Source organism: Eleutherodactylus coqui, chromosome 11, assembly GCF_035609145.1.
Source record: "Eleutherodactylus coqui strain aEleCoq1 chromosome 11, aEleCoq1.hap1, whole genome shotgun sequence".
Taxonomy (NCBI): Eukaryota; Metazoa; Chordata; class Amphibia; order Anura; family Eleutherodactylidae; genus Eleutherodactylus; species Eleutherodactylus coqui.
This window is the reverse complement of record NC_089847.1, coordinates 138,571,713-138,598,231: the sequence shown is the minus strand read 5'-3', so window position 1 is coordinate 138,598,231 and position 26,519 is coordinate 138,571,713. Positions and strand designations below refer to the sequence as shown.

The 26,519-nt window shown below is 52.9% G+C and overlaps 1 protein-coding gene across 4 annotated transcripts in view; it reads right to left on the bottom strand.

Moving 5' to 3' along the window:
* DENND2B (DENN domain containing 2B) overlaps positions 1-26,519 on the bottom strand; it is a 219,049-nt gene that overhangs the window by 5,881 nt on the left and 186,649 nt on the right. For all 4 annotated transcript variants that reach the window (XR_010787191.1, XM_066583667.1, XM_066583666.1 and 1 more), the window contains 3 exons: positions 13,382-13,459; positions 6,127-6,267; positions 5,639-5,787 (listed from right to left, as the gene is read on the bottom strand). Coding sequence is in view for 3 of the 4 variants with exons in the window: in XM_066583667.1 (XP_066439764.1) it covers positions 5,639-5,787; positions 6,127-6,267; positions 13,382-13,459 (368 nt within the window). In the remaining variant the exon portion in view is untranslated. The remainder of the gene's footprint in view (positions 1-5,638; positions 5,788-6,126; positions 6,268-13,381; positions 13,460-26,519) is intronic.

The window sequence follows — 26,519 nt, the reverse complement described above, 5'->3', positions numbered from 1 at the left end:
TCCGCCCCCGTCACGTGCCGATTCCAGCCAATCAGGAGGCTGGAACCGGCACACGTCATGGGGCGGAGCTACGTGATGACGCGTACAAGGGGGCGGAGCCAAAACGCAGATGCTTCCAAGACCAGCCGAAGGGAGAAGATACATCTGCGCAAGCGCGTCTAAAAAAGCAAGAAGACACCGAAGTTAGACGGAACCATGGCAACGGGGACGCTAGCAACGGAGCAGGTAAGTGAATAACTTCTGTATGGCTCATATTTAATGCACGATGTATATTACAAAGTGCATTAATATGGCCATACAGAAGTGTATAACCCCACTTGCTGCCGCGAGACAACCCCTTTAATAGCTGTCTACAAATATCTGAAGGGCTGTCACAGTGCAGAGGGATCATCCCTATTCTCATCTGCACAAGGAAAGACTAGAAGCAATGGAATGAAACTGAAAGGGAGGAGACAGATTAGATATTAGACAGTGAGGGGGATCAATGAGTGGAACAGGTTACCACAGGAGGTGGGGAGTTCTCCTTCAATGGAAGTCTTCAGAGGCCGGAGAGACATCTGTCTGGGATGATTTAGTGATCCTGCACTGAGCAGGGGGGTGGACCCGATGACCTGGAAGTTCCTTCCAACTCTACCATACTATGATATAACCTCCAGAGACATCATATATGTGACTGATATCAGCCACTACTTTTATAACGCTCCAAACTGTTATCAATTTAGGAATCTGGTGTGAGGGGTTCATATAATGGGGAGGAGATGTAATGATGTTAGTTTCCAGTCATTTGGGTACATGTGTTACTCCTAATGTAACCTGAAGGTGGCAGCAAAGCTCAAAGTGTAAATGCTACATGATAAAGTTCTGCAGACTGTGGTCGGTCTATGCAGGATTCACACATAAAGCAGCAGTACATGATGGATCTGTCGGTCCTTGGATTTATCTGGATGGGACACCATGGCGGAATATAATTGTTAATGGTAGAACGGTGGGATCTTTCCCCCCAGCATTGCAGCACAAGTGTTTGTACTTATTACAGGGACTAAATGATAAGCAGTCAGACTTCTTTACAGGAAACGAGGGTCGGCCCTGACTGCCAGTCTCTGCCCGCTGATACCAGGATGCCATCTAATTGCTGTGAATCAATACAGGTGGTACCGATGACCACAGTGACTTTCCCTGTACCCCCGCACTGCGCAGGAGCTGGTGCAGTCACTGATATGGGGCGATGACATTAGTGCCAGGCTGTTCTGTGGCTGTCCGCTTCCCAAGCTTTCATGTCTGGATACAAGTAGTTCCTGCGGACCTGGGAGGGTCAGGGTGATCACATAGCTCTATGTGTCCACTGGAGATATACCAGAAGTCTGACCAATAAGGTGACTAATGCTAGAAGTCTGACTAATAAGGGGACTAATGCTAGAGGTCTGACCAATAAGGGGACTAATGCTAGAAGTCTGACCAATAAGGGGACTAATGCTAGAAGTCTGACCAATAAGGAGACTAATGCTAGAAGTCTGACTAATAAGGGGACTAATGCTAGAGGTCTGACCAATAAGGGGACTAATGCTAGAGGTCTGACCAATAAGGGGACTAATGCTAGAGGTCTGACCAATAAGGGGACTAATGCTAGCAGTCTGACCAATAAGGGGACTAATGCTAGAAGTCTGACTAATAAGGGGACTAATGCTAGAGGTCTGACTAATAAGGGGACTAATGCTAGAAGTCTGACCAATAAGGGGACTAATGCTAGAAGTCTGACTAATAAGGGGACTAATGCTAGAGGTCTGACCAATAAGGGGACTAATGCTAGAGGTCTGACCAATAAGGGGACTAATGCTAGAGGTCTGACCAATAAGGGGACTAATGCTAGCAGTCTGACCAATAAGGAGACTAATGCTAGAAGTCTGACCAATAAGGGGACTAATGCTAGAGGTCTGATCAATAAGGTGACTAATGCTAGAAGTCTGACCAATAAGGGGACTAATGCTAGAAGTCTGACCAATAAGGGGACTAATGCTAGAGGTCTGACCAATAAAGGGACTAATGCTAGAGGTCTGATCAATAAGGGGACTAATGCTAGAGGTCTGACCAATAAGGGGACTAATGCTAGAGGTCTGACCAATAAGGGGACTAATGCTAGAAGTCTGACCAATAAGGAGACTAATGCTAGTAGTCTGACCAATAAGGGGACTAATGCTAGTAGTCTGACCAATAAGGGGCTGATGCTAGAAGTCTGACCAATAAGGGGACTGATGCTAGAAGTCTGACCAATAAGGGGACTAATGCTAGAAGTCTGACCAATAAGGGGACTAATGCTAGAGGTCTGACCAATAAAGTGACTAATGCTAGAAGTCTGATCAATAAGGGAGACTAATGCTAGTAGTCTGACCAATAAGGAGACTAATGCTAGTAGTCTGACCAATAAGGGGACTAATGCTAGTAGTCTGACCAATAAGGGGACTGATGCTAGAAGTCTGACCAATAAGGGGACTAATGCTAGAAGTCTGACCAATAAGGGGACTAATGCTAGAAGTCTGACCAATAAGGGGACTAATGCTAGAAGTCTGACCAATAAGGGGACTAATGCTAGAAGTCTGACCAATAAGGGGACTAATGCTAGAAGTCTGACCAATAAGGGGACTAATGCTAGAAGTCTGACCAATAAGGGGACTAATCCTAGAAGTATGACCAATAAGAGGACTAAAGCTACAAGTCTGACCAATAAGGGGACTAATCCTAGAAGTGTGACCAATAAGGGGACTAATGCTAGAAGTCTGACCAATAAGGGGCTAATGCTAGAAGTCTGACCAATAAGGGGCTGATGCTAGAAGTCTGACCAATAAGAGGACTAATGCTAGAGGTCTGACCAATAAGGGGACTAATGCTAGACGTCTGACCAATAAGGGGACTAATGCTAGACATCTGACCAATAAGGGGACTAATGCTAGAAGTCTGACCAATAAGGGGGACTAATGCTAGAGGTCTGACCAATAAGGGGACTAATGCTAGAAGTCTGACCAATAAGTGGGACTAATGCTAGAAGTTTGACCAATAAGGAAACTAATGCTAGTAGTCTGACCAATAAGGGGACTGATGCTCGAAGTCTGACCAATGGGTCGCCAAAACTAGTGGGGTACCACAGGGGCGGTATTGAAGGAGTCACCGTTACTAGTGGGGTACCAAAGGGGGCAGTATTAGAGAAGCTATTAGTGAGGTACCATGGGGGGTGGTTTTGGGCCCTATTCTTTTTAATGACCTGGTAGGATTGTTCAGTAAAATATCAATATTTGCAGATGATACAAAACTATGTAAATAAATGAACACAAGAGAGGATGCAGGGGGATCTGGAGAAGTTGGGGGCAGTAAAGTGTCAGATGAGGTTTAGCACTGATACACGTGAGGTTCGGCACATGGACAGAATCCATTACACACTAATAGGAAACCACTGGGGACCCCGACATGGAGAGGGACTCGGGGGTTTAAGTTAACTGTAAGCTTAGTGGAGCAACCAGTGTCAGCCAGCTGCTGCCAAGCCAATAAGGATCATGGGGGCATCAGAAGAGGTCTAGGGGCGCAAAGCAAAAACATTGTTCTTCTTCTTTACAAGTCACTGGTCAGACCACACATGGAATATTGTGGACAGTTTTGGGCACCGGTACTAAAGAAGGACATATCAGAGCTTGAGCGGGTACAAAGGGGGCAACTAAAGTAATAAAAGGAATGGGCGGACTACAATACCCAGAGAGGTTATTAAAACTGGGGGTATTTAGTTTGGAAAAAAGATGGCTAAGAGGCGACGTAATAACTATGTATAGATATATCAGGGGTCAGTACAGAGATCTCTCCCATCACCTATTATACCCAGGACTGTAACAAGGGGGCGCTCTAATAACTATGTATAGATACATCAGGGGTCAGTACAGAGATCTCTCCCATCATCTATTATACCCAGGACTGTAACAAGGGGGCGCTCTAATAACTATGTATAGATATATCAGGGGTCAGTACAGAGATCTCTCCCTTCATCTATTATACCCAGAACTATAACAAGGGGGCGCTCTAATAACTATGTCTAATATATCAGGGGTCAGTACAGAGATCTCTCCCATCATCTATTATACCCAGGACTGTAACAAGGGGGCTCTCTAATAACTATGTATAGATATATCAGGGGTCAGTACAGAGATCTCTCCCATCATCTATTATCCCCAGGACTGTAACAAGGGGGCGCTCTAATAACTATGTATAGATATATCAGGGGTCAGTACAGAGATCTCTCCCATCATCTATTATACCCAGGACTGTAACAAGGGGGTGCTCTAATAACTATGTATAGATATATCAGGGGTCAGTACAGAGATCTCTCCCATCATCTATTATACCCAGGACTGTAACAAGGGGGCGCTCTAATAACTATGTATAGATACATCAGGGGTCAGTACAGAGATCTCTCCCTTCATCTATTATACCCAGGACTGTAATAAGGGGGCGCTCTAATAACTATGTATAGATATATCAGGGGTCAGTACAGAGATCTCTCCCATCATCTATTATATGCAGGATTGTAACAAGGGGGTGCTCTAATAACTATGTATAGATATATCAGGGGTCAGTACAGAGATCTCTCCCATCATCTATTATACCCAGGACTGTAACAAGGGGGCGCTCTGATAACTATGTATAGATATATCAGGGGTCAGTACAGAGATCTCCCATCATCTATTATATGCAGGATTGTAACAAAGGGGAGCTCTAATAACTATGTATAATATATCGGGTCAGTACAGAGATCTCTCCCATCATCTATTATCCCCAGGACTGTAACAAGGGGGTGCTCTAATAACTATGTATAGATATATCAGGGGTCAGTACAGAGATCTCTCCCATCATCTATTATACCCAGGACTGTAACAAGGGGGCGCTCTAATAACTATGTATAGATACATCAGGGGTCAGTACAGAGATCTCTCCCTTCATCTATTATACCCAGGACTGTAATAAGGGGGCGCTCTAATAACTATGTATAGATTTATCAGGGGTCAGTACAGAGATCTCCCATCATCTATTATATGCAGGATTGTAACAAGGGGGCGCTCTAATAACTATGTATAGATATATCAGGGGTCAGTACAGAGAGCTCTCCCATCATCTATTATACCCAGGACTGTAACAAGGGGGCGCTCTAATAACTATGTATAGATACATCAGGGGTCAGTACAGAGATCTATCCCTTCATCTATTATACCCAGGACTGTAATAAGGGGGCGCTCTAATAACTATGTATAGATATATCAGGGGTCAGTACAGAGATCTCCCATCATCTATTATATGCAGGATTGTAACAAGGGGGCGCTCTAATAACCATGTATAGATAAATCAGGGATCAGTACAGAGATCTCTCCCATCATCTATTATACCCAGGACTGTAACAAGGGGGCGCTCTAATAACTATGTACAGATATATCCAGGGTCAATACAGAGATCTCTCCCATCATCTATTATACCCAGGACTGTAACAAGGGGGCGCTCTAATAACTATTTATAGATATATCAGGGGTCAGTACAGAGATCTCCCCCGTCATCAGAGTGTACAACGTCTCATCGCGCCCACATAACAGCCGCCGCTGTGTCCGCTCCTCACCTCAGCTTCTCCGCCACAAATATGACCCTCCTCTCCAGCAGCAGCGAGGCGAATATCCGGATGATTTGTCGGATGCTGAGGCATCTGAAGAGACATTCAAAATCCACATGTTCCAGCCGTGAATCCATCGGTCTCCGCAGCTCGATGACCTAAAAGGGACAGTAACACGTTGTATGGGACCCATGAAACACAAAGGCGGGAAGACGGGAGGCAGGCACACACAGGCGGGCACACGGGAGGCAGGCACACACAGGCGGGCACACGGGAGGCAGGCACACACAGGCGGGTACACGGGAGGCAGGCACACACAGGCGGGCACACGGGAGGCAGGCACACACAGGCGGGCACACGGGAGGCAGGCACACACAGGCGGGTACACGGGAGGCAGGCACACACAGGCGGGCACACGGGAGGCAGGCACACACAGGCGGGCACACGGGAGGCAGGCACACACAGGCGGGCACACGGGAGGGGGCACACTGCAGTACCTCATTCCCTGCGCCGGGGAGGAACGTCTTCACCCGGATCGTTTTCCCAGGAGCCGGAAACGGAGACTCCATCAAACTCCTCATAAATGGGTAGACGAGAGCAGCAGAGATCCCCCTCCTCCGCTCCACCTCATCCAAAATCTGCACAGGAGAAAAGAGTTACCATTACTCTATTCAGTGCCCGCTAACGAGAAGGCAGTCGCCAAAGGGAAGAGCGAAGATGCCGAGGACCCTCCGGTCTCACGTGTCTCCCAGGGGCTGTATATAAAGTATAACATAAGGAAATCTTCCATGGAGATGTGGGACAAACTCAGCTCTGCTACATCTGTACGAGCAGGAACATAAATCCTCTGTAGTGTAGTGTGGAGTCCGCGCACCTACTCTGCTTCACTGTACCAACTGACGCCAACACAAACAGAAGTGAGCGCGGCGCTGCCAGCAGCATGGAAGGAGCGCGGCCCCGCCAGCAGCATGGAAGGAGCGCGGCCCCGCCAGCAGCATGGAAGGAGCGCGGCCCCGCCAGCAGCATGGAAGGAGCGCGGCCCTGCCAGCAGCATGGAAGGAGCGCGGCCCTGCCAGCAGCATGGAAGGAGCGCGGCCCTGCCAGCAGCATGGAAGGAGCGCGGCCCTGCCAGCAGCATGGAAGGAGCGCGGCCCTGCCAGCAGCATGGAAGGAGCGCGGCCCTGCCAGCAGCATGGAAGGAGCGCGGCCCTGCCAGCAGCATGGAAGGAGTGCGGCCCTGCCAGCAGCATGGAAGGAGTGCGGCCCTGCCAGCAGCATGGAAGGAGTGCGGCCCTGCCAGCAGCATGGAAGGAGTGCGGCCCTGCCAGCCGCATGGAAGGAGTGCGGCCCTGCCAGCCGCATGGAAGGAGTGCGGCCCTGCCAGCAGCATGGAAGGAGTGCGGCCCTGCCAGCCGCATGGAAGGAGTGCGGCCCTGCCAGCCGCATGGAAGGAGTGCGGCCCTGCCAGCAGCATGGAAGGAGTGCGGCCCTGCCAGCAGCATGGAAGGAGTGCGGCCCTGCCAGCAGCATGGAAGGAGTGCGGCCCTGCCAGCAGCATGGAAGGAGTGCGGCCCTGCCAGCAGCATGGAAGGAGTGCGGCGCCGCCAGCAGCATGGAAGGAGTGCGGCGCCGCCAGCAGCATGGAAGGAGTGCGGCGCCGCCAGCAGCATGGAAGGAGTGCGGCGCCGCGAGCAGCATGGAAGGAGTGCGGCGCTACCAGTAGCATGGAAGGAATGTAGAGCTGCCAGCAACATGGAAGGAACGCGACGCTGCCAGCAGCATGGAAGGCATGTGGTGCTGCCAGCAGCATGGAAGGAGTGCGGCCCTGCCAGCCGCATGGAAGGAGTGCGGCCCTGCCAGCAGCATGGAAGGAGTGCGGCCCTGCCAGCCGCATGGAAGGAGTGCGGCCCGGCCAGCCGCATGGAAGGAGTGCGGCCCTGCCAGCAGCATGGAAGGAGTGCGGCCCTGCCAGCAGCATGGAAGGAGTGCGGCCCTGCCAGCAGCATGGAAGGAGTGCGGCCCTGCCAGCCGCATGGAAGGAGTGCGGCCCTGCCAGCCGCATGGAAGGAGTGCGGCCCTGCCAGCCGCATGGAAGGAGTGCGGCCCTGCCAGCCGCATGGAAGGAGTGCGGCCCTGCCAGCAGCATGGAAGGAGTGCGGCCCTGCCAGCAGCATGGAAGGAGTGCGGCCCTGCCAGCAGCATGGAAGGAGTGCGGCCCTGCCAGCCGCATGGAAGGAGTGCGGCCCTGCCAGCCGCATGGAAGGAGTGCGGCGCCGCCAGCCGCATGGAAGGAGTGCGGCGCCGCCAGCAGCATGGAAGGAGTGCGGCGCCGCCAGCAGCATGGAAGGAGTGCAGCGCTGCCAGCAACATGGAAGGAGTGCAGCGCTGCCAGTAGCATGGAAGGAGTGCAGCGCTGCCAGTAGCATGGAAGGAGTGCGGCCCTGCCAGCAGCATGGAAGGAGTGCAGCGCTGCCAGCAGCATGGAAGGAGTGCAGCGCTACCAGTAGCATGGAAGGAATGTAGAGCTGCCAGCAACATGGAAGGAACGCGACGCTGCCAGCAGCATGGAAGGCATGTGGTGCTGCCAGCAGCATGGAAGGAGTGCAGCGCTGCCAGCAACATGGAAGGAGTGCAGCGCTGCCAGTAGCATGGAAGGAGTGCAGCGCTGCCAGTAGCATGGAAGGAGTGCAGCGCTGCCAGTAGCATGGAAGGAGTGCAGCGCTGCCAGCAGCATGGAAGAATGATGATAACCAAGTGGTCTGACCAGGGACGCAGCAGAGTTCCTTTCCATTCTCACGTTGGCGAACTGGCACTTGTACGCACATGCTGTATCTAAGGGCCTGAACGCCTCAAGAGGGCACTACTTACCCCCAGGTCAATAGAACTGCTGAGGGAGACGGACTACTATAAGCGCTGGTGTAAAGTTTAAGGGGTACAACGACGACATGATCAGGGTCCACACGGAGGTTCCCAAGCAAGACCCCATGGCCAGAATACCCTTAGACTGGCCATGAAATGTCTTAAAGGGGTTTTACAGAACATACAAAAAAACTTAAATGGGATAAAAACGGAAGAAAAGTGTAATACTCACCTATCCGAGCGGCTGCCCGCCCAGCGCAGAGCCCGGAGGGAGCGGCGGTCACATGTCACACATTACGCATGTCACCACGCAGCCAGTCACAGGCTTCAGCAGGGATTCCTTTATGGCCGTTGAAGCCTGTGATTGGCTGGGGGTCATGTGACCGCCGCCGCGGCTCCTGGCATCCGTGCAGTGAATATTCATTTATTATTCTTTTTATGCCAGTATAAGGTCTTTTTTAATGTAATGCAGCCCCTTTATTTTACGCCATAAGGCCGGCGCTACACATCGGCCACCATAGCTTAGGGCTAAGAAGTATCGCTGTAGCCCTATGACCCGCCACTGCCGCTGAAGTCACATTGTGAGTCGCTGTTTGCCGTGACTGCGACCCGCAGGCTGCTAACAATCCAACCTCAATGGATGTTCTGCGACCTGCGAGTAGCGGATATGGCAGTGGGAGGTCACAGGCCCACACGGCGATCTTTGGTCGTGCCTTCCGTCGCCCCAGCCTAATGCCGTAAGTGAAGGCTGTTCTGGTTTCCACAGATCTGATGGGCGCGCCGCACTCTGCTGGCGATCTTTGGTCGTGCCTTCCCTGTCGCCCCGGCCTAATGCCGTAAGTGAAGGCTGTTCTGGTTTCCACAGATCTGATGGGCGCGCCGCACTCTGCTGGCGATCTTTGGTCGTGCCTTCCGTCGCCCCAGCCTAATGCCGTAAGTGAAGGTTGTTCTGGTTTCTGCAGATCTGATGGGCGCGCCGCACTCTGCTGGCGATCTTTGGTCGTGCCTTCCGTCGCCCCAGCCTAATGCCGTAAGTGAAGGTTGTTCTGGTTTCTGCAGATCTGATGGGCGCGCCGCACTCTGCTGGCGATCTTTGGTCGTGCCTTCCGTCGCCCCGGCCTAATGCCGTAAGTGAAGGCTGTTCTGGTTTCCACAGATCTGATGGGCGCGCCGCACTCTGCTGGCGATCTTTGGTCGTGCCTTCCGTCGCCCCGGCCTAATGCCGTAAGTGAAGGCTGTTCTGGTTTCCACAGATCTGATGGGCGCGCCGCACTCTGCTGGCGATCTTTGGTCGTACCTTCCCCGTCGCCCGGCCTAATGCCGTAAGTGAAGGCTGTTCTGGTTTCCACAGATCTGATGGGCGCGCCGCACTCTGCTGGCGATCTTTGGTCGTACCTTCCCTGTCGCCCGGCCTAATGCCGTAAGTGAAGGCTGTTCTGGTTTCCACAGATCTGATGGGCGCGCCGCACTCTGCTGGCGATCTTTGGTCGTGCCTTCCGTCGCCCCAGCCTAATGCTGTAAGTGAAGGTTGTTCTGGTCTCCACAGATCTGATGACGGTGGGCGCGCCGCACTCTGCTGGCGATCTTTGGTCGTGCCTTCCCTGTCGCCCGGCCTAATGCCGTAAGTGAAGGCTGTTCTGGTTTCCACAGATCTGATGGGCGCGCCGCACTCTGCTGGCGATCTTTGGTCGTGCCTTCCGTCGCCCGGCCTAATGCTGTAAGTGAAGGTTGTTGTGGTTTCTGCAGATCTGATGGGCGCGCCGCACTCTGCTGGCGATCTTTGGTCGTGCCTTCCCCGTCGCCCGGCCTAATGCCGTAAGTGAAGGCTGTTCTGGTTTCCGCAGATCTGATGGGCGCGCCGCACTCTGCTGGCGATCTTTGGTCGTGCCTTCCGTCGCCCCGGCCTAATGCCGTAAGTGAAGGCTGTTCTGGTTTCCACAGATCTGATGGGCGCGCCGCACTCTGCTGGCGATCTTTGGTCGTGCCTTCCGTCGCCCGGCCTAATGCTGTAAGTGAAGGCTGTTCTGGTTTCCACAGATCTGATAACGGTGGGCGCGCCGCACTCTGCTGGCGATCTTTGGTCGTGCCTTCCGTCGCCCCGGCCTAATGCCGTAAGTGAAGGTTGTTCTGGTTTCCACAGATCTGATGGGCGCGCCGCACTCTGCTGGCGATCTTTGGTCGTGCCTTCCCTGTCGCCCCGGCCTAATGCCGTAAGTGAAGGTTGTTCTGGTTTCCACAGATCTGATGGGCGCGCCGCACTCTGCTGGCGATCTTTGGTCGTACCTTCCCTGTCGCCCGGCCTAATGCCGTAAGTGAAGGCTGTTCTGGTTTCCACAGATCTGATGGGCGCACCGCACTCTGCTGGCGATCTTTGGTCGTGCCTTCTCCGTCGCCCCGGCCTAATGCCGTAAGTGAAGGCTGTTCTGGTTTCCACAGATCTGATGGGCGCGCCGCACTCTGCTGGCGATCTTTGGTCGTACCTTCCCTGTCGCCCCGGCCTAATGCCGTAAGTGAAGGCTGTTCTGGTTTCTGCAGATCTGATGGGGGCGCCGCACTCTGCTGGCGATCTTTGGTCGTGCCTTCTCCGTCGCCCCGGCCTAATGCCGTAAGTGAAGGCTGTTCTGGTTTCCACAGATCTGATGGGCGCGCCGCACTCTGCTGGCGATCTTTGGTCGTGCCTTCCCCGTCGCCCCCGCCTAATGCCGTAAGTGAAGGCTGTTCTGGTTTCTGCAGATCTGATGGGCGCGCCGCACTCTGCTGGCGATCTTTGGTCGTGCCTTCCCTGTCGCCCGGCCTAATGCCGTAAGTGAAGGTTGTGCTGGTGTCCGCAGATCTGATGGGCGCGCCGCACTCTGCTGGCGATCTTTGGTCGTGCCTTCTCCGTCGCCCCGGCCTAATGCCGTAAGTGAAGGCTGTTCTGGTTTCCACAGATCTGATGGGCGCGCCGCACTCTGCTGGCGATCTTTGGTCGTGCCTTCCGTCGCCCCGGCCTAATGCCGTAAGTGAAGGTTGTTCTGGTGTCCGCAGATCTGATGGGCGCACCGCACTCTGCTGGCGATCTTTGGTCGTACCTTCCCTGTCGCCCGGCCTAATGCCGTAAGTGAAGGCTGTTCTGGTGTCCGCAGATCTGATGGGCGCGCCGCACTCTGCTGGCGATCTTTGGTCGTGCCTTCCCCGTCGCCCGGCCTAATGCCGTAAGTGAAGGCTGTTCTGGTTTCTGCAGATCTGATGGGCGCGCCGCACTCTGCTGGCGATCTTTGGTCGTGCCTTCCGTCGCCCCGGCCTAATGCCGAAAGTGAAGGCTGTTCTGGTTTCTGCAGATCTGATGGGCGCACCGCACTCTGCTGGCGATCTTTGGTCGTACCTTCCCTGTCGCCCGGCCTAATGCCGTAAGTGAAGGCTGTTCTGGTGTCCGCAGATCTGATGGGCGCGCCGCACTCTGCTGGCGATCTTTGGTCGTGCCTTCCCTGTCGCCCGGCCTAATGCCGTAAGTGAAGGCTGTTCTGGTTTCCGCAGATCTGATGGGCGCGCCGCACTTTGCTGGCGATCTTTGGTCGTGCCTTCCGTCGCCCCGGCCTAATGCCGTAAGTGAAGGCTGTTCTGGTTTCCGCAGATCTGATGGGCGTGCCGCACTCTGCTGGCGATCTTTGGTCGTGCCTTCCCTGTCGCCCGGCCTAATGCCGTAAGTGAAGGCTGTTCTGGTTTCCACAGATCTGATGGGCGCGCCGCACTCTGCTGGCGATCTTTGGTCGTGCCTTCCGTCGCCCCGGCCTAATGCCGTAAGTGAAGGCTGTTCTGGTTTCTGCAGATCTGATGGGCGCGCCGCACTCTGCTGGTGATCTTTGGTCGTGCCTTCCCTGTCGCCCGGCCTAATGCCGTAAGTGAAAGTTGTTCTGGTTTCTGCAGATCTGATGGGCGCGCCGCACTCTGCTGGCGATCTTTGGTCGTGCCTTCCGTCGCCCCAGCCTAATGCCGTAAGTGAAGGTTGTTCTGGTTTCCGCAGATCTGATGGGCGCGCCGCACTCTGCTGGCGATCTTTGGTCGTACCTTCCCTGTCGCCCGGCCTAATGCCGTAAGTGAAGGTTGTTGTGGTTTCTGCAGATCTGATGGGCGCGCCGCACTCTGCTGGCGATCTTTGGTCGTGCCTTCCCCGTCGCCCCGGCCTAATGCCGTAAGTGAAGGTTGTTGTGGTTTCTGCAGATCTGATGGGCGCGCCGCACTCTGCTGGCGATCTTTGGTTGTGCCTTCCCCGTCGCCCCGGCCTAATGCCGTAAGTGAAGGTTGTTGTGGTTTCTGCAGATCTGATGGGCGCGCCGCACTCTGCTGGCGATCTTTGGTCGTACCTTCCCCGTCGCCCCGGCCTAATGCCGTAAGTGAAGGTTGTTGTGGTTTCTGCAGATCTGATGGGCGCGCCGCACTCTGCTGGCGATCTTTGGTCATGCCTTCCGTCGCCCCGGCCTAATGCCGTAAGTGAAGGTTGTTGTGGTTTCTGCAGATCTGATGGGCGCGCCGCACTCTGCTGGCGATCTTTGGTCGTGCCTTCCCTGTCGCCCGGCCTAATGCCGTAAGTGAAGGTTGTTCTGGTTTCCGCAGATCTGATGGGCGCGCCGCACTCTGCTGGCGAACACTTCATTACGCTATCTTGATCTTTATAATATAATATGTCTGATCATGTGACCCTACATACTAGGAAATGTAAAATTAACCACACGAGCGCCACAGGCTACAAACTGTATGAGAATATGCTGCAAATATGTTGGAGCCGATAAAGGGAAGCTGAAAGGTTGCACAGAATGTTGGAGAGGCGACTCATAGAGCTGCAGTCGCGCCATTTTCAACTCCGCGTGTGATTTGTTTTGCACGGTCTCCATCGCTCCTGCAGCCGCCTCTTACCTTGGAGAAGAGGTCGAAGCATCCCAGCCGGCTGATGACACAGTACACCTCGGGGAGCCGGGGTCCCTTCCCGCTGGGCTGTGAGGAGAGAGATGATGGGAGTTACAGTACCGCTCGCTAGCAGCTCCAGAATAGTCACAGAAGAATATATATATACCCTGAGGGGGAGGCGAAGACCCTGGGGGTAACCCATGCAACAACCAGCACCAAACCGCAGCAGTAAGTACGGATAAGGATCTACGCCCTGCGTGTGGACCCGGCTTTAAAGGGGTCCACTATCCCTGAAGACTGCGGTGAGCCGGCCATCGCCTCGTGCACCGCACAGATGTCCTCCCCAGTCATCATCATATAGCGCTGGCTCCGCAGCCTGTAATTTGGGATCTGCAGCCTGTAATTTGCTGCACTGACATTAATACTCACACAGCTAGAGTCAATCTTATTACAAGAGCGAGGTCAGGGCTGCGGGTGGTCGAGGCGCTCTGCTACTCCCTCAGCACTGCTATACCGCAATACATCTACCATAATAATGGCCTGAAATGGCAATAAAATCCCGACTGCCAGAACATCCGGGTATAATCCTACAGCGTACGCACACGGAGCGGCAAGTAACATCCTGACACATCCTCCAGTCGCATCCAGAGCTGCATTTACACCTTTGCTGGCTGCTACTTGGAATCAATCATATGCGGTTATCAGTCACATATATGACTGGAGCGTTATAAGAGGATCAGCTGATATCACATACATGATGTCTCTGGAGGTTATATCAGTACTGGAGCGTTATAAGAGGAGCAGCTGATATCACATATATGATGTCTCTGGAGGTTATACAAGTACTGGAGCGTTATAAGAGGAGCAACTGATATATAACCTCCAGAGACATCATATATGTGATAACTGCTGGAGTGTTATAAGAGGAGGGGTTGATATAACCTCCAGAGACATCATACATGTGATATCAACCCCTCCTCTTATAACCCTCTAGTACTGATATAACCTCCAGAGACATCATATATGTGATATCAGCTGATCCTCTTATAACGCTCCAGCACTGATATTACCTCCAGAAACATCATATATGTGATATCAGCCGCTCCTCTTATAACGCTCCAGTACTTATATAACCTCCAGAGACATCATATATGTGATATCAGCTGCTCCTCTTATAACGCTCCAGTACTGATATAACCTCCAGAGACATCATATATGTGATATCAGCCGCTCCTCTTATAACGCTCCAGTACTGATATAACCTCCAGAGACATCATCTATGTGATATCAGCCGCTCCTCTTATAACGCTCCAGAACTGATATAACCTCCAGAGACATCATGTATGTGATATCAGTACTGGAGCGTTATAAGAGGAGCGGCTGATATCACATATATGATGTCTCTGGAGGTTATATCAGTACTGGAGCGTTATAAGAGGGGCGGCTGATATCACATGTATGATGTCTTCGGAGCTTATATCACTGCTGGAGCGTTATAAGAGGAGGGGCTGATATCACATATATGATGTCTCTGGAGGGTATATTAGTACTGGAGTGTTATAAAAGGAGCGGCTGATATCACATATATGATGTCTCTGGGGGTTATATCAGTACTGGAGCTTTATAAGAGGAGCGGCTGATATCACATATATGTCGTCTCTGGAGGGTATATTAGTACTGGAGTGTTATAAAAGGAGCGGCTGATATCACATATATGATGTCTCTGGGGGTTATATCAGTACTGGAGCGTTATAAGAGGAGCGGATGATATCACATATATGATGTCTCTGGAGGGTATATCAGCGCTGGAGAGTTATAAAAAGAGCGGTTGATATCACATATATGATGTCTCTGGGGGTTATATCAGTACTGGAGCGTTATAAGAGGAGCGGTTGATATCACATATATGATGTCTCTGGAGGGTATATTAGCGCTGGAGCGTTATATGAGGAGCAGTTGATATCATATATATTATGTCTCTGGGTGTTATATTAGTACTGGAGTGTTATTAGAGGTGTGGCTGATATCACATATATGATGTCTCTGGAGGTTTTATCAGTACTAGAGCTTTATAAGAGGAGTGGCTGATATCACATATATGATGTCTCTGGGGGTTATATCAGTACTGGAGTGTTATAAGAGGAGCGGCTGATATCACATATATGATGTCTCTGGGGGTTATATTAGTACTGGAGAGTTATAAGAAGAGCAGCTGATATCACATATATGATGTCTCTGGAGGTTTTATCAGTACTGGAGCGTTATAAGAGGAGCGGCTGATATCACATATATGATGTCTCTGGAGGCTATATCAGCGCTGGAGTGTTATAAGAGGAGTGGCTGATATCACATACATGATGTCTCTGAATGTTATATCAGTGCTGGAGCGTTATAAGAGGAGGGGCTGATATCACATATATGATGACTCTGGGGGTTATATCAGTACTGGAGCGTTATAAGAGGAGCGGCTGATATCACATATATAATGTCTGGAGGTTATATCAGCGCTGGAGCATTATAAGAGGAGTGGCTAATATCACATATATGATGTCTCTGGAGGTTATATCAGTACTGGAGCGATATAAGAGGAGGGGCTGATATCACATATACGATGTGTGGGGGTTATATTAGTACTGGAGGGTTATAAGAGGAGTGGCTGATATCACATATATGATGTCTCTGGAGGGTATATGAGTACTGGAGCGTTATAAGAGGAGCGGATGATATCATATATATGATGTCTCTGGAGGGTATATCAGTACTAGAGGGTTATAAGAGGTGCGGCTGATATCACATATATGATGTCTCTGGAGGGTATATGAGTACTGGAGCGTTATAAGAGGAGCGGATGATATCACATATATGATGTCTCTGGTGGGTATTTCAGCGCTGGAGAGTTATAAGAGGAGCGGTTGATATCACATATATGATGTCTCTGGGGGTTATATCAGTACTGGAGTGTTATAAGAGGAGCGGTTGATATCACATATGTGATGTCTCTGGAGGGTATATCAGCGCTGGAGCGTTATAAGAGGAGCAGTTGATATCATATATATGATGTCTCGGGGTTATATTAGTACTGGAGTGTTATAAGAGGTGCGGCTGATATCACATATATGATGTCTCTGGGGGTTATATCAGTACTGGAGGGTTATAAGAGGAGCAGCTGATATCACATATATGATGTCTCTGGGGGTTATATTAGTACTGGAGAGTTATAAGAAGAGCAGCTGATATCACATATATGATGTCTCTGGAGGTTTTATCAGTACTAGAGCGTTATAAGAGGAGTGGCTGATATCACATATATGATATCTCTGGGGGTTATATCAGTACTGGAGTGTTATAAGAGGAGTGGCTGATATCACATATATGATGTCTCTGGGGGTAATATCAGTACTGGAGTGTTATAAGAGGAGCGGCTGCTATCCCATATATGATGTCTCTGGATGGTATATTAGTACTGGAGCATTATAAGAGGAGCGGCTGATATCACATATATGATATCTTTGGGGGTTATATCAGCACTGTTTCTTCCTCAGGTTCCGGGTTGCTTCCTCCTGGCTGAGAAGAGACTTTAGAGAGAATTGCTGACAGATAATCACCTGCTTTAGACAATTCTCTATGATGCGGCAGTGACACCAGAACAGGTGCAGGATCCAGTATTTCCAGATGGCAGCACACCGAGAGGGACGGGATTCCATCTTTTGTCCATATTAGGTAGAGAAGACGGCCGGCCATGGCGATTAAATCAAGTATGCTGGATTTTGGTTAAACCCCATTGTGTCAAATCTGAAGGAATTCTGACTGCAGCCAGGGGTCCTGGAAAGACACCAGGAAAGAGCGCGGGTGCGGCGTGCCAGTAAAAGCATCACATTCCGGAGTCACGGAGCGGCCAGGAATAATATCTGTAAGCTCCGTCACATTGTGAAATCTCCTCACAAGACACTGCAGCTTCACCGTCACTTGTGACTCCTCAGTGTGAAATCCGGGAAACTGGAGGAGGCGAAGGGGTGGCTGTATGTACTGAGGAGTCACCATGCCTCAGCTGAGACCAGGAAGGGGCTAGAGGTATCTTCTGGTCTACACTGTGCAGGCGGATGAGGGAAGACATGCTGGGGCAAGATGGAGGAAGAAGTAAGAAAGAGGGAGAAGAAGGATTGTAGGAAGATGAAGTTAGTGCAGGAGGAGGAGCAAGGACAAGGAAATGAGGAGGAGGAGGATGATAAGGAAATGACTGCGGGAAGAGGGCGGGAGGAGCAGGAAATCAGCTCAAGAGGAGGAGGAAATAGGAGGAAGAGGGGGATGAGCACAGGAGGAGGAAAAGGAAATCCGTGCAGGAAGAGAAGGAAATCAACTCAAGAGGAGGAGGAGGAAGCAAGTGCAAAAGGAGGAAGAGGAAGAGAAAAAGGTAATTAGTGCAGGAGGAGCCGGAAATCAGCTCAAAATGTGGAAGAGGAAATAAGATCATGAGGAGGAAGAGGAGAGCAGGAGGAGGTGCAGGAGGCGGAAATGAGCGCAGGAAGAACAGACTGTGCATAATAGGCGCAGCTGAACAAGATCAGCGCAGAAAGATGTCAGCATAGCGGGAAGTGATGAGCACAGAACGCAACGAGCACAGGAAGAGGAAGTGAGCGCAACAGAGGAAGATGGCAAAATCAGCGCAGCTGGAGGAGTGAATGAAAGCTTGAGCAAATAGAACTAATTAGTTCAGGAGGAAGGAGAGTAGACACTGGAAGAGAAGGAAGTGAGTGGACGATGGCGGTCTTGAGGGGGTCTTCAGGCTGCCAAGCATTTCAGTCAACGATCATTTACAAACATTTATGATGGCCGCTGGCAGATGGTTGTCTGCCTCCACTGCAATCGGTCAGCCTTTGCCACGTCCAGCCTGTGTTAGGCTTCTTCTGTTAAGTACCACATCCTCCGTCATCTGCCAGTTTAGTTGGGTATGTTGATGGTTAAATTGCCTGTACGAACGATGGAACATACAATTGACTGGCTTCATTTGGACAGATACTTAACTTACATGTATGGACAGCGGTAAGATGGAGGGGGGTGAAGGAGGCCACAACCGTCTATGGGACAGAAGGGGGTGAAGGAGGCCACAACCGGCTGTGGGACAGAAGGGGGTGAAGGAGACCACAACCGGCTGTGGGACAGAAGGGGGTGAAGGAGGCCACAACCGGCTGTGGGACAGAAGGGGGTGAAGGAGGGCACAACCGGCTGTGGGACAGAAGGGGGTGAAGGAGGCCACAACCGGCTGTGGGACAGAAGGGGGTGAAGGAGGCCACAACCGGCTGTGGGACAGAAGGGGGTGAAGGATGCCACAACCGGCTGTGGGACAGAAGGGGGTGAAGTATGCCACAACCATCTGTGGGACAGAAGGGGGTGAAGGAGGCCACAACCGTCTGTGGGACAGAAGGGGGTGAAGGAGGCCACAACCGGCTGTGGGACAGAAGGGGGTGAAGGATGCCACGGCCAGCTGTAAGATAGAAGGGGGTGAAAGATGCCACGGCCAGCTGTAAGATAGAAGGGGGTGAAGGACGCCACGGCTGGGCTCACACAGGGCAGTTTAGTGCAGTTTTTGAAGCATTTCCTTCTGTCCCGCAGCTTTGCTCTGGTTGTCGCCACCTGACGCAGATAGCTTGGCGGTCACTGCTCATTGCCCGAGCTCACATCATGAATTCTCCAGTAATCAGATTATCAATAATAAGGAAATGTAAATGATCTTGATGCCGGTAATGACATTGTTCCGGCCATGTTTGTGTCTACAATGATCATCTCCATAGTGATCTATGAGTAATCTCTGAGATTTGCCAATACAATAAGAAGAGAATGTAAACCACCCGCGACTCTAATGAGGAGAGCTTTGTGACCTCAGGCTCTGAGACTTCGCTCCTCTGGATGAGGAATTGCACCCCATGGACCTCCTCCGTCTCCGACAGACCGCATGTTCTACTGGGACACAAGTGTTACACAATGAACGGACTTGGACTGGGAAGCGTGACCGGTAATCGCACGTCCTCATGTGATTCTCGTCCTAAGAACTCCAGTTGCTCCACCAATGACAGATGAAGAACAGTAACTGTGGCTCAAGTATTTCCAAGAAAGGGGTGAATCCCTCTCCTAAGTATATGGTCAGGGGCCAGGAGCGTCTACAGAACCATCAAGGAATCTTGGAGCCGATATCACCCAGTAAGTCGTACCAAGTCAGAAGAAACGTGAGATTTGAAGCAGGAAAATGCTGAAGAAATGAGTCAGGAACAAATCCGTCCTCCCAGAAGACGGGCACAGCAAGGGGGGCATCACATAAGGTAGAGGTAAGGCAGTGCCCCATGGTGTAGGGGCAGTAGCAATATGAAGTTACAGCTCTTTCCGAAGCCGTCAGGACGCCCCTTATGTATTATGTCTTACACATCCCCTAAATGGCCTCCTGAATATGGCTGGTAGCAGGTTTTGTCATGCGGTCACGTCCTATAATGTGCCCTCTGTTCCTCTACAGATTGGCAGCATTTGAGGAGCAGGGTATTACCAGGGAGCCTATTGAGGTGATATGGACTCCGCTACAAGGTAACCATTGATCGAGGCCCCCCAGGGCTGTCAGCCAGGACAGGGGGTGAGGAGGACTGGACCAGGAGAAGCAAGTGTGCAGATCAACCCCCTTTTACACAAAGCAATCTGCTGCAGTAGATGAGCATGAATCAATGAGATCGGCGCTCGTCCACTGGGCCTTTAGGGCGCTATTACACGAGCGTTAAAGGGATTGTCCAACATACAGTCATAAACTCACCTCTCCCAGCTGCCCGCATCTCCATCCTCACCGCCCGGTCTGTGTTTATGGGCTATAGTCAGCCTGTGTAGGTACATCCCAGGCTGCTGCAGCCAATCACAGACCTCAGCATTCAAGCTCTGTGATTGGCTGCAGCAGCTTGTGACATGCCATACACAGAAAGGTGAGTCTGGAGCTGCGGGAGAGACGAGTATATGACGGTTTATCTTTTTATATAATGGGGAACATGGTTTTAAGGGCTGATTCACACGGACTAATGCAGTTTTGGTCTGTGACTCGCACACCGTTTTCACACAGCTGCCCATTCACTGGTCTGGTGGGTTTTTTGCACACATATTCATTGCATTTTTGATGCAATCAAAAAAAAAACGTCAAGAAAGCCGCATTGTTTTATGCGTAAATACGCAGTGATTACACATATATCATTAGGGCAAGGAAGTCAGGACAGGAACTATAGGCAGAATGCTAGGCCTACTACACCCCCCTCCCTGATAGTGGAGTGCAAACAGAAAAACTGCAGAAAACGGAATACCACCCGAAAACCTAAGTGTAAAAGCATGAAACGGCGCAACAAGCAAGAAATGAGCAGGCGAGAAGAACCCGCGGTATTTTAGAAAACTTGTTTTAAACTCAGTTATGTTTAATCAACTCCAATGTTAGTGCAAGGGGAGAATTACTAAGGATCATGTCACCCATAATGCTGCAGGGGTCGGCTAAACCTAAAACTGAGCTGGCACATCACACTTTTCATGGGCAATCTAAATCTGCAGTCTTCTGGCACATTACACTTCCTCATTGGGGGTAAGAACTTGCACTAAGCTGGCACATCTCAATTCTTCATAGGCGGTAAGAACTTGCACTGGGCTGGCACAGCACGTTGCCTCATGGGCGGTCTGAACCTGTACTAGGCTGGCAAATCACACTTCTTCATGGGCAGTCTAAAACTGCTCTTGGCTGGCACACCCCGCTTCTTCTTGGGTGGTCCAAAACTGCACTTGGCTGGCACACCCCACTTCTTCTTGGGTGGTCCAAAACTGCACTTGGCTGGCACACCCCGCTTCTTCTTGGGTGGTCCAAAACTGCACTTGGCTGGCACACCCCGCTTCTTCTTGGGTGGTCCAAAACTGCACTTGGCTGGCACACCCCGCTTCTTCTTAAGTGGTCCAAAACTGCACTTGGCTGGCACACCCCACTTCTTCTTGGGTGGTCCAAAACTGCACTTGGCTGGCACATTCCTTTCCTTTAAAGGTAATGCGAACTTGCATATAATATTCACTCCCCCCCGCGAGCAGTAGGGGAAGGTGTCTAAGGCTCACACCCCTCATTCCAGTGAGCCGGACTTGCAGATGGAGGTTTGGATTTGTGTATTGGGCTCTCTCTCCTGTGTACCCCTGAACATACGATATCTGCTCCACATTATAACCAGCGGCTGTCTCACCACCAGGACAATATCTGATTGGACTGAAATCATTCATTTGGCTTTAGAGCCGCAGAAGATGAAGTAGATGATTCACCAGAATGACAAAGAACATTTATGTCCTGGAGACAGAAACACAAATATTATAAACTCTGCTGAGAAGTTCTGAAGAAACAACATCATTTATGGGAAGATTCTGGAAGACGCTCATCTGCCGGCCTAATCGTCCATCAATCATCGCTGCTAGAGATAGTGAGCCGAGAGGATCAGAGGCCCCCGGGGCATCCCATATATGTTAGCCCAAGTCTGCTGGGCTCTTGCACACTGGCCATAGTCTCCCTGCATCCCGCAACGTGCTGAGTCCAGGCTGCACACAAAACTAAGGTTCGGTCCGGAGTCGCCAGCAGAGCAAAGTGTGATTGTCCTCAGTAAGAGAAGCCAAGTCATCTTGTAGATGTGAGACCTTTTAATGGCCAACAAACATACACGATGTTATTGCGAGCTTTCGGATCCTCTCACACAAGACGCCGCAGTAACGAATAGGCGTGCTATGGGGTGACCAAAAAGTAGAGGGGGAAGCACACAGCCCTGGCCCCCCAACGCCTGGTGTATGTCCTTGTGGTTGGACGTGGGATCCCGTGGCCGGTGTATGTCCATGTGGTTGGACGTGTGATCCCACAGCCGGTGTATGTCCATGTGGTTGGACGTGTGATCCCACAGCCGGTGTATGTCCATGTGGTTGGACGTGTGATCCCACAGCCGGTGTAGGTCCATGTGGTTGGAAGTGTGATCCCGCGGCCGGGGTATGTCCCTGTGGTTGAACGTGTGATCCTACAGCCGGTGTATGTCCCTGTGGTGGGCCGTGTGATCCCACAGCCGGTGTATGTCCCTGTGGTGGGCCGTGTGACCCCGCGGACGGTGTTTGTCCCTGTGGTTGGATGTCTGACCCCACGGCCGGTGCTTGTCCCTGTGATCCCGCGGCCGGTGTTTGTCCCTGTGGTTGGACGTGTGATCCCACAGCCAGTGTATGTCCTTGAGGTTGGACGTGTGATCCTGCGGCCGGTGCTTGTCCCTGTCATCTCGCGTCCGGTGTTTGTCCCAGTGGTTGGACGTGTGATCCCACAGCCGGTGTATGTCCCTGTGGTTGGACGTGTGATCCCTGCGACCTGTGATCCTGCGGCCGGTGTTTGTCCCTGCGCTTGTCCCTGTGATCCCGCGGCCGGTGCTTGTCCCTGTCATCTCGCGGCCGGTGCTTGTCCCTGTCATCTCGCGGCCGGTGCTTGTCCCTGTGGTTGGACATGTGATCCCGCGGCCGGTGCTTGTCCCTGTGGTTGGACATGTGATCCCGCGGCCGGTGTATGTCCCTGTGGTTGGACGTGTGATCCTGCGGCCAGTGTTTGTCCCTGTGGTTGGATGTGTGATCCTGCTGCCGGTGTATGTCCCTGTGGTTGGACGTGTGATCCCTGCGGCCGGTGCTTGTCCCTGTCATCTCGCGGCCGGTGCTTGTCCCTGTCATCTCGCGGCCGGTGCTTGTCCCTGTGGTTGGACATGTGATCCCGCGGCCGGTGCTTGTCCCTGTGGTTGGACATGTGATCCCGCGGCCGGTGCTTGTCCCTGTGGTTGGACATGTGATCCCGCGGCCGGTGTATGTCCCTGTGGTTGGACGTGTGATCCTGCGGCCAGTGTTTGTCCCTGTGGTTGGACGTGGGATCCCGTGGCCGGTGTATGTCCATGTGGTTGGACGTGTGATCCCACAGCCGGTGTATGTCCATGTGGTTGGACGTGTGATCCCACAGCCGGTGTATGTCCATGTGGTTGGACGTGTGATCCCACAGCCGGTGTAGGTCCATGTGGTTGGAAGTGTGATCCCGCGGCCGGGGTATGTCCCTGTGGTTGAACGTGTGATCCTACAGCCGGTGTATGTCCCTGTGGTGGGCCGTGTGATCCCACAGCCGGTGTATGTCCCTGTGGTGGGCCGTGTGACCCCGCGGACGGTGTTTGTCCCTGTGGTTGGATGTCTGACCCCACGGCCGGTGCTTGTCCCTGTGATCCCGCGGCCGGTGTTTGTCCCTGTGGTTGGACGTGTGATCCCACAGCCAGTGTATGTCCTTGAGGTTGGACGTGTGATCCTGCGGCCGGTGCTTGTCCCTGTCATCTCGCGTCCGGTGTTTGTCCCAGTGGTTGGACGTGTGATCCCACAGCCGGTGTATGTCCCTGTGGTTGGACGTGTGATCCCTGCGACCTGTGATCCTGCGGCCGGTGTTTGTCCCTGCGCTTGTCCCTGTGATCCCGCGGCCGGTGCTTGTCCCTGTCATCTCGCGGCCGGTGCTTGTCCCTGTCATCTCGCGGCCGGTGCTTGTCCCTGTCATCTCGCGGCCGGTGCTTGTCCCTGTCATCTCGCGGCCGGTGCTTGTCCCTGTGGTTGGACATGTGATCCCGCGGCCGGTGTATGTCCCTGTGGTTGGACGTGTGATCCTGTGGCCAGTGTTTGTCCCTGTGGTTGGATGTGTGATCCTGCTGCCGGTGTATGTCCCTATGGTTGAATGTGTAATCCCGTGGCCAGTGCTTGTCCCTGTGATCCCACGGCCGGTGTTTGTCCCTGTGGTTGGATGTGTGATCCTGCTGCCGGTGTATGTCCCTATGGTTGAATGTGTAATCCCATGGCCAGTGCATGTTCCTGTGATCCCACGGCCAGTGTTTGTCCCTGTGGTTGGATGTGTGATCCCGCAGCCGGTGCTTGTCCTTGTGATCCCGCGGCCGGTGTATGTCCCTGTGGTTGGACGTGTGATCCCACAGCCAGTGTATGTCCCTGTGGTTGGACATGTGATCCCGCGGCCGGTGCTTGTCTCTGTCATCCCGCGGCCGGTGTATGTCCCTGTGGTTGGACGTGTGATCCCTGCGGCCAGTGTATGTCCCTATGGTTGGACGTGTGATCCCGCGGCCGGTGCTTGTCCCTGTCATCTCGCGTCCGGTGTTTGTCCCAGTGGTTGGACTTGTGATCCCACAGCCGGTGTATGTCCCTGTGGTTGGACGTGTGATCCCTGCGACCAGTGTATGTCCCTGTGGTTGGACGTGTGATCCCTGTGACCGGTGTTTGTCCCTATGGTTGGACGTGTGATCCCGCGGCCGGTGCTTGTCCCTGTGATCCCGCGGCCGGTGCTTGTCCCTGTGATCTTGCGGCCGGTGCTTGTCCCTGTGGTTGGACGTGTGATCCCGCGGCCGGTGTTTGTCCCTGTGCTTGTCCCTGTGATCCCGCGGCCGGTGCTTGTCCCTGTGATCTTGCGGCCGGTGTATGTCCCTGTGGTTGGACATGTGATCCCGCGGCCGGTGTATGTCCCTGTGCTTGTACCTGTGATCCCGCGGCCGGTGCTTGTCCCTGTGATCTTGCGGCCGGTGTATGTCCCTGTGGTTGGACATGTGATCCCGCGGCCGGTGTTTGTCCCTGTGATCTTGCGGCCGGTGTATGTCCCTGTGCTTGTCCCTGTGATCCCGCGGCCGGTGCTTGTCCCTGTGATCTTGCGGCCGGTGTATGTCCCTGTGCTTGTCCCTGTGATCCCGCGGCCGGTGTATGTCCCTATGGTTGGACATGTGATCCCGCGGTCGGTGTTTGTCCCTGTGCTTGTCCCTGTGATCCCGCGGCCGGTGTTTGTCCCTGTGGTTGGACGTGTGATCCCACAGTCAGTGTATGTCCCTGAGGTTGGACGTGTGATCCTGCGGCCGGTGCTTGTCCCTGTCATCTCGCGTCCGGTGTTTGTCCCAGTGGTTGGACGTGTGATCCCACAGCCGGTGTATGTCCCTGTGGTTGGACGTGTGATCCCTGCGACCGGTGTATGACCCTATGGTTGGACCTGTGATCCCGCGGCCGGTGTTTGTCCCTGCGCTTGTCCCTGTGATCCCGCGGCCGGTGCTTGTCCCTGTCATCTCGCGGCCGGTGCTTGTCCCTGTCATCTCGCGGCCGGTGCTTGTCCCTGTCATCTCGCGGCCGGTGCTTGTCCCTGTGGTTGGACATGTGATCCCGCGGCCGGTGTATGTCCCTGTGGTTGGACGTGTGATCCTGCGGCCAGTGTTTGTCCCTGTGGTTGGATGTGTGATCCTGCTGCCGGTGTATGTCCCTATGGTTGAATGTGTAATCCCGTGGCCAGTGCTTGTCCCTGTGATCCCACGGCCGGTGTTTGTCCCTGTGGTTGGATGTGTGATCCTGCTGCCGGTGTATGTCCCTATGGTTGAATGTGTAATCCCGTGGCCAGTGCATGTTCCTGTGATCCCACGGCCAGTGTTTGTCCCTGTGGTTGGATGTGTGATCCCGCAGCCGGTGCTTGTCCTTGTGATCCCGCGGACGGTGTATGTCCCTGTGGTTGGACGTGTGATCCCACAGTCAGTGTATGTCCCTGTGGTTGGACATGTGATCCCGCGGCCGGTGCTTGTCTCTGTCATCCCGCGGCCGGTGTATGTCCCTGTGGTTGGACGTGTGATCCCTGCGGCCGGTGCTTGTCCCTGTCATCTCGCGGCCGGTGCTTGTCCCTGTCATCTCGCGGCCGGTGCTTGTCCCTGTGGTTGGACATGTGATCCCGCGGCCGGTGCTTGTCCCTGTGGTTGGACATGTGATCCCGCGGCCGGTGCTTGTCCCTGTGGTTGGACATGTGATCCCGCGGCCGGTGTATGTCCCTGTGGTTGGACGTGTGATCCTGCGGCCAGTGTTTGTCCCTGTGGTTGGATGTGTGATCCTGCTGCCGGTGTATGTCCCTATGGTTGAATGTGTAATCCCGTGGCCAGTGCTTGTCCCTGTGATCCCACGGCCGGTGTTTGTCCCTGTGGTTGGATGTGTGATCCTGCTGCCGGTGTATGTCCCTATGGTTGAATGTGTAATCCCGTGGCCAGTGCATGTTCCTGTGATCCCACGGCCAGTGTTTGTCCCTGTGGTTGGATGTGTGATCCCGCAG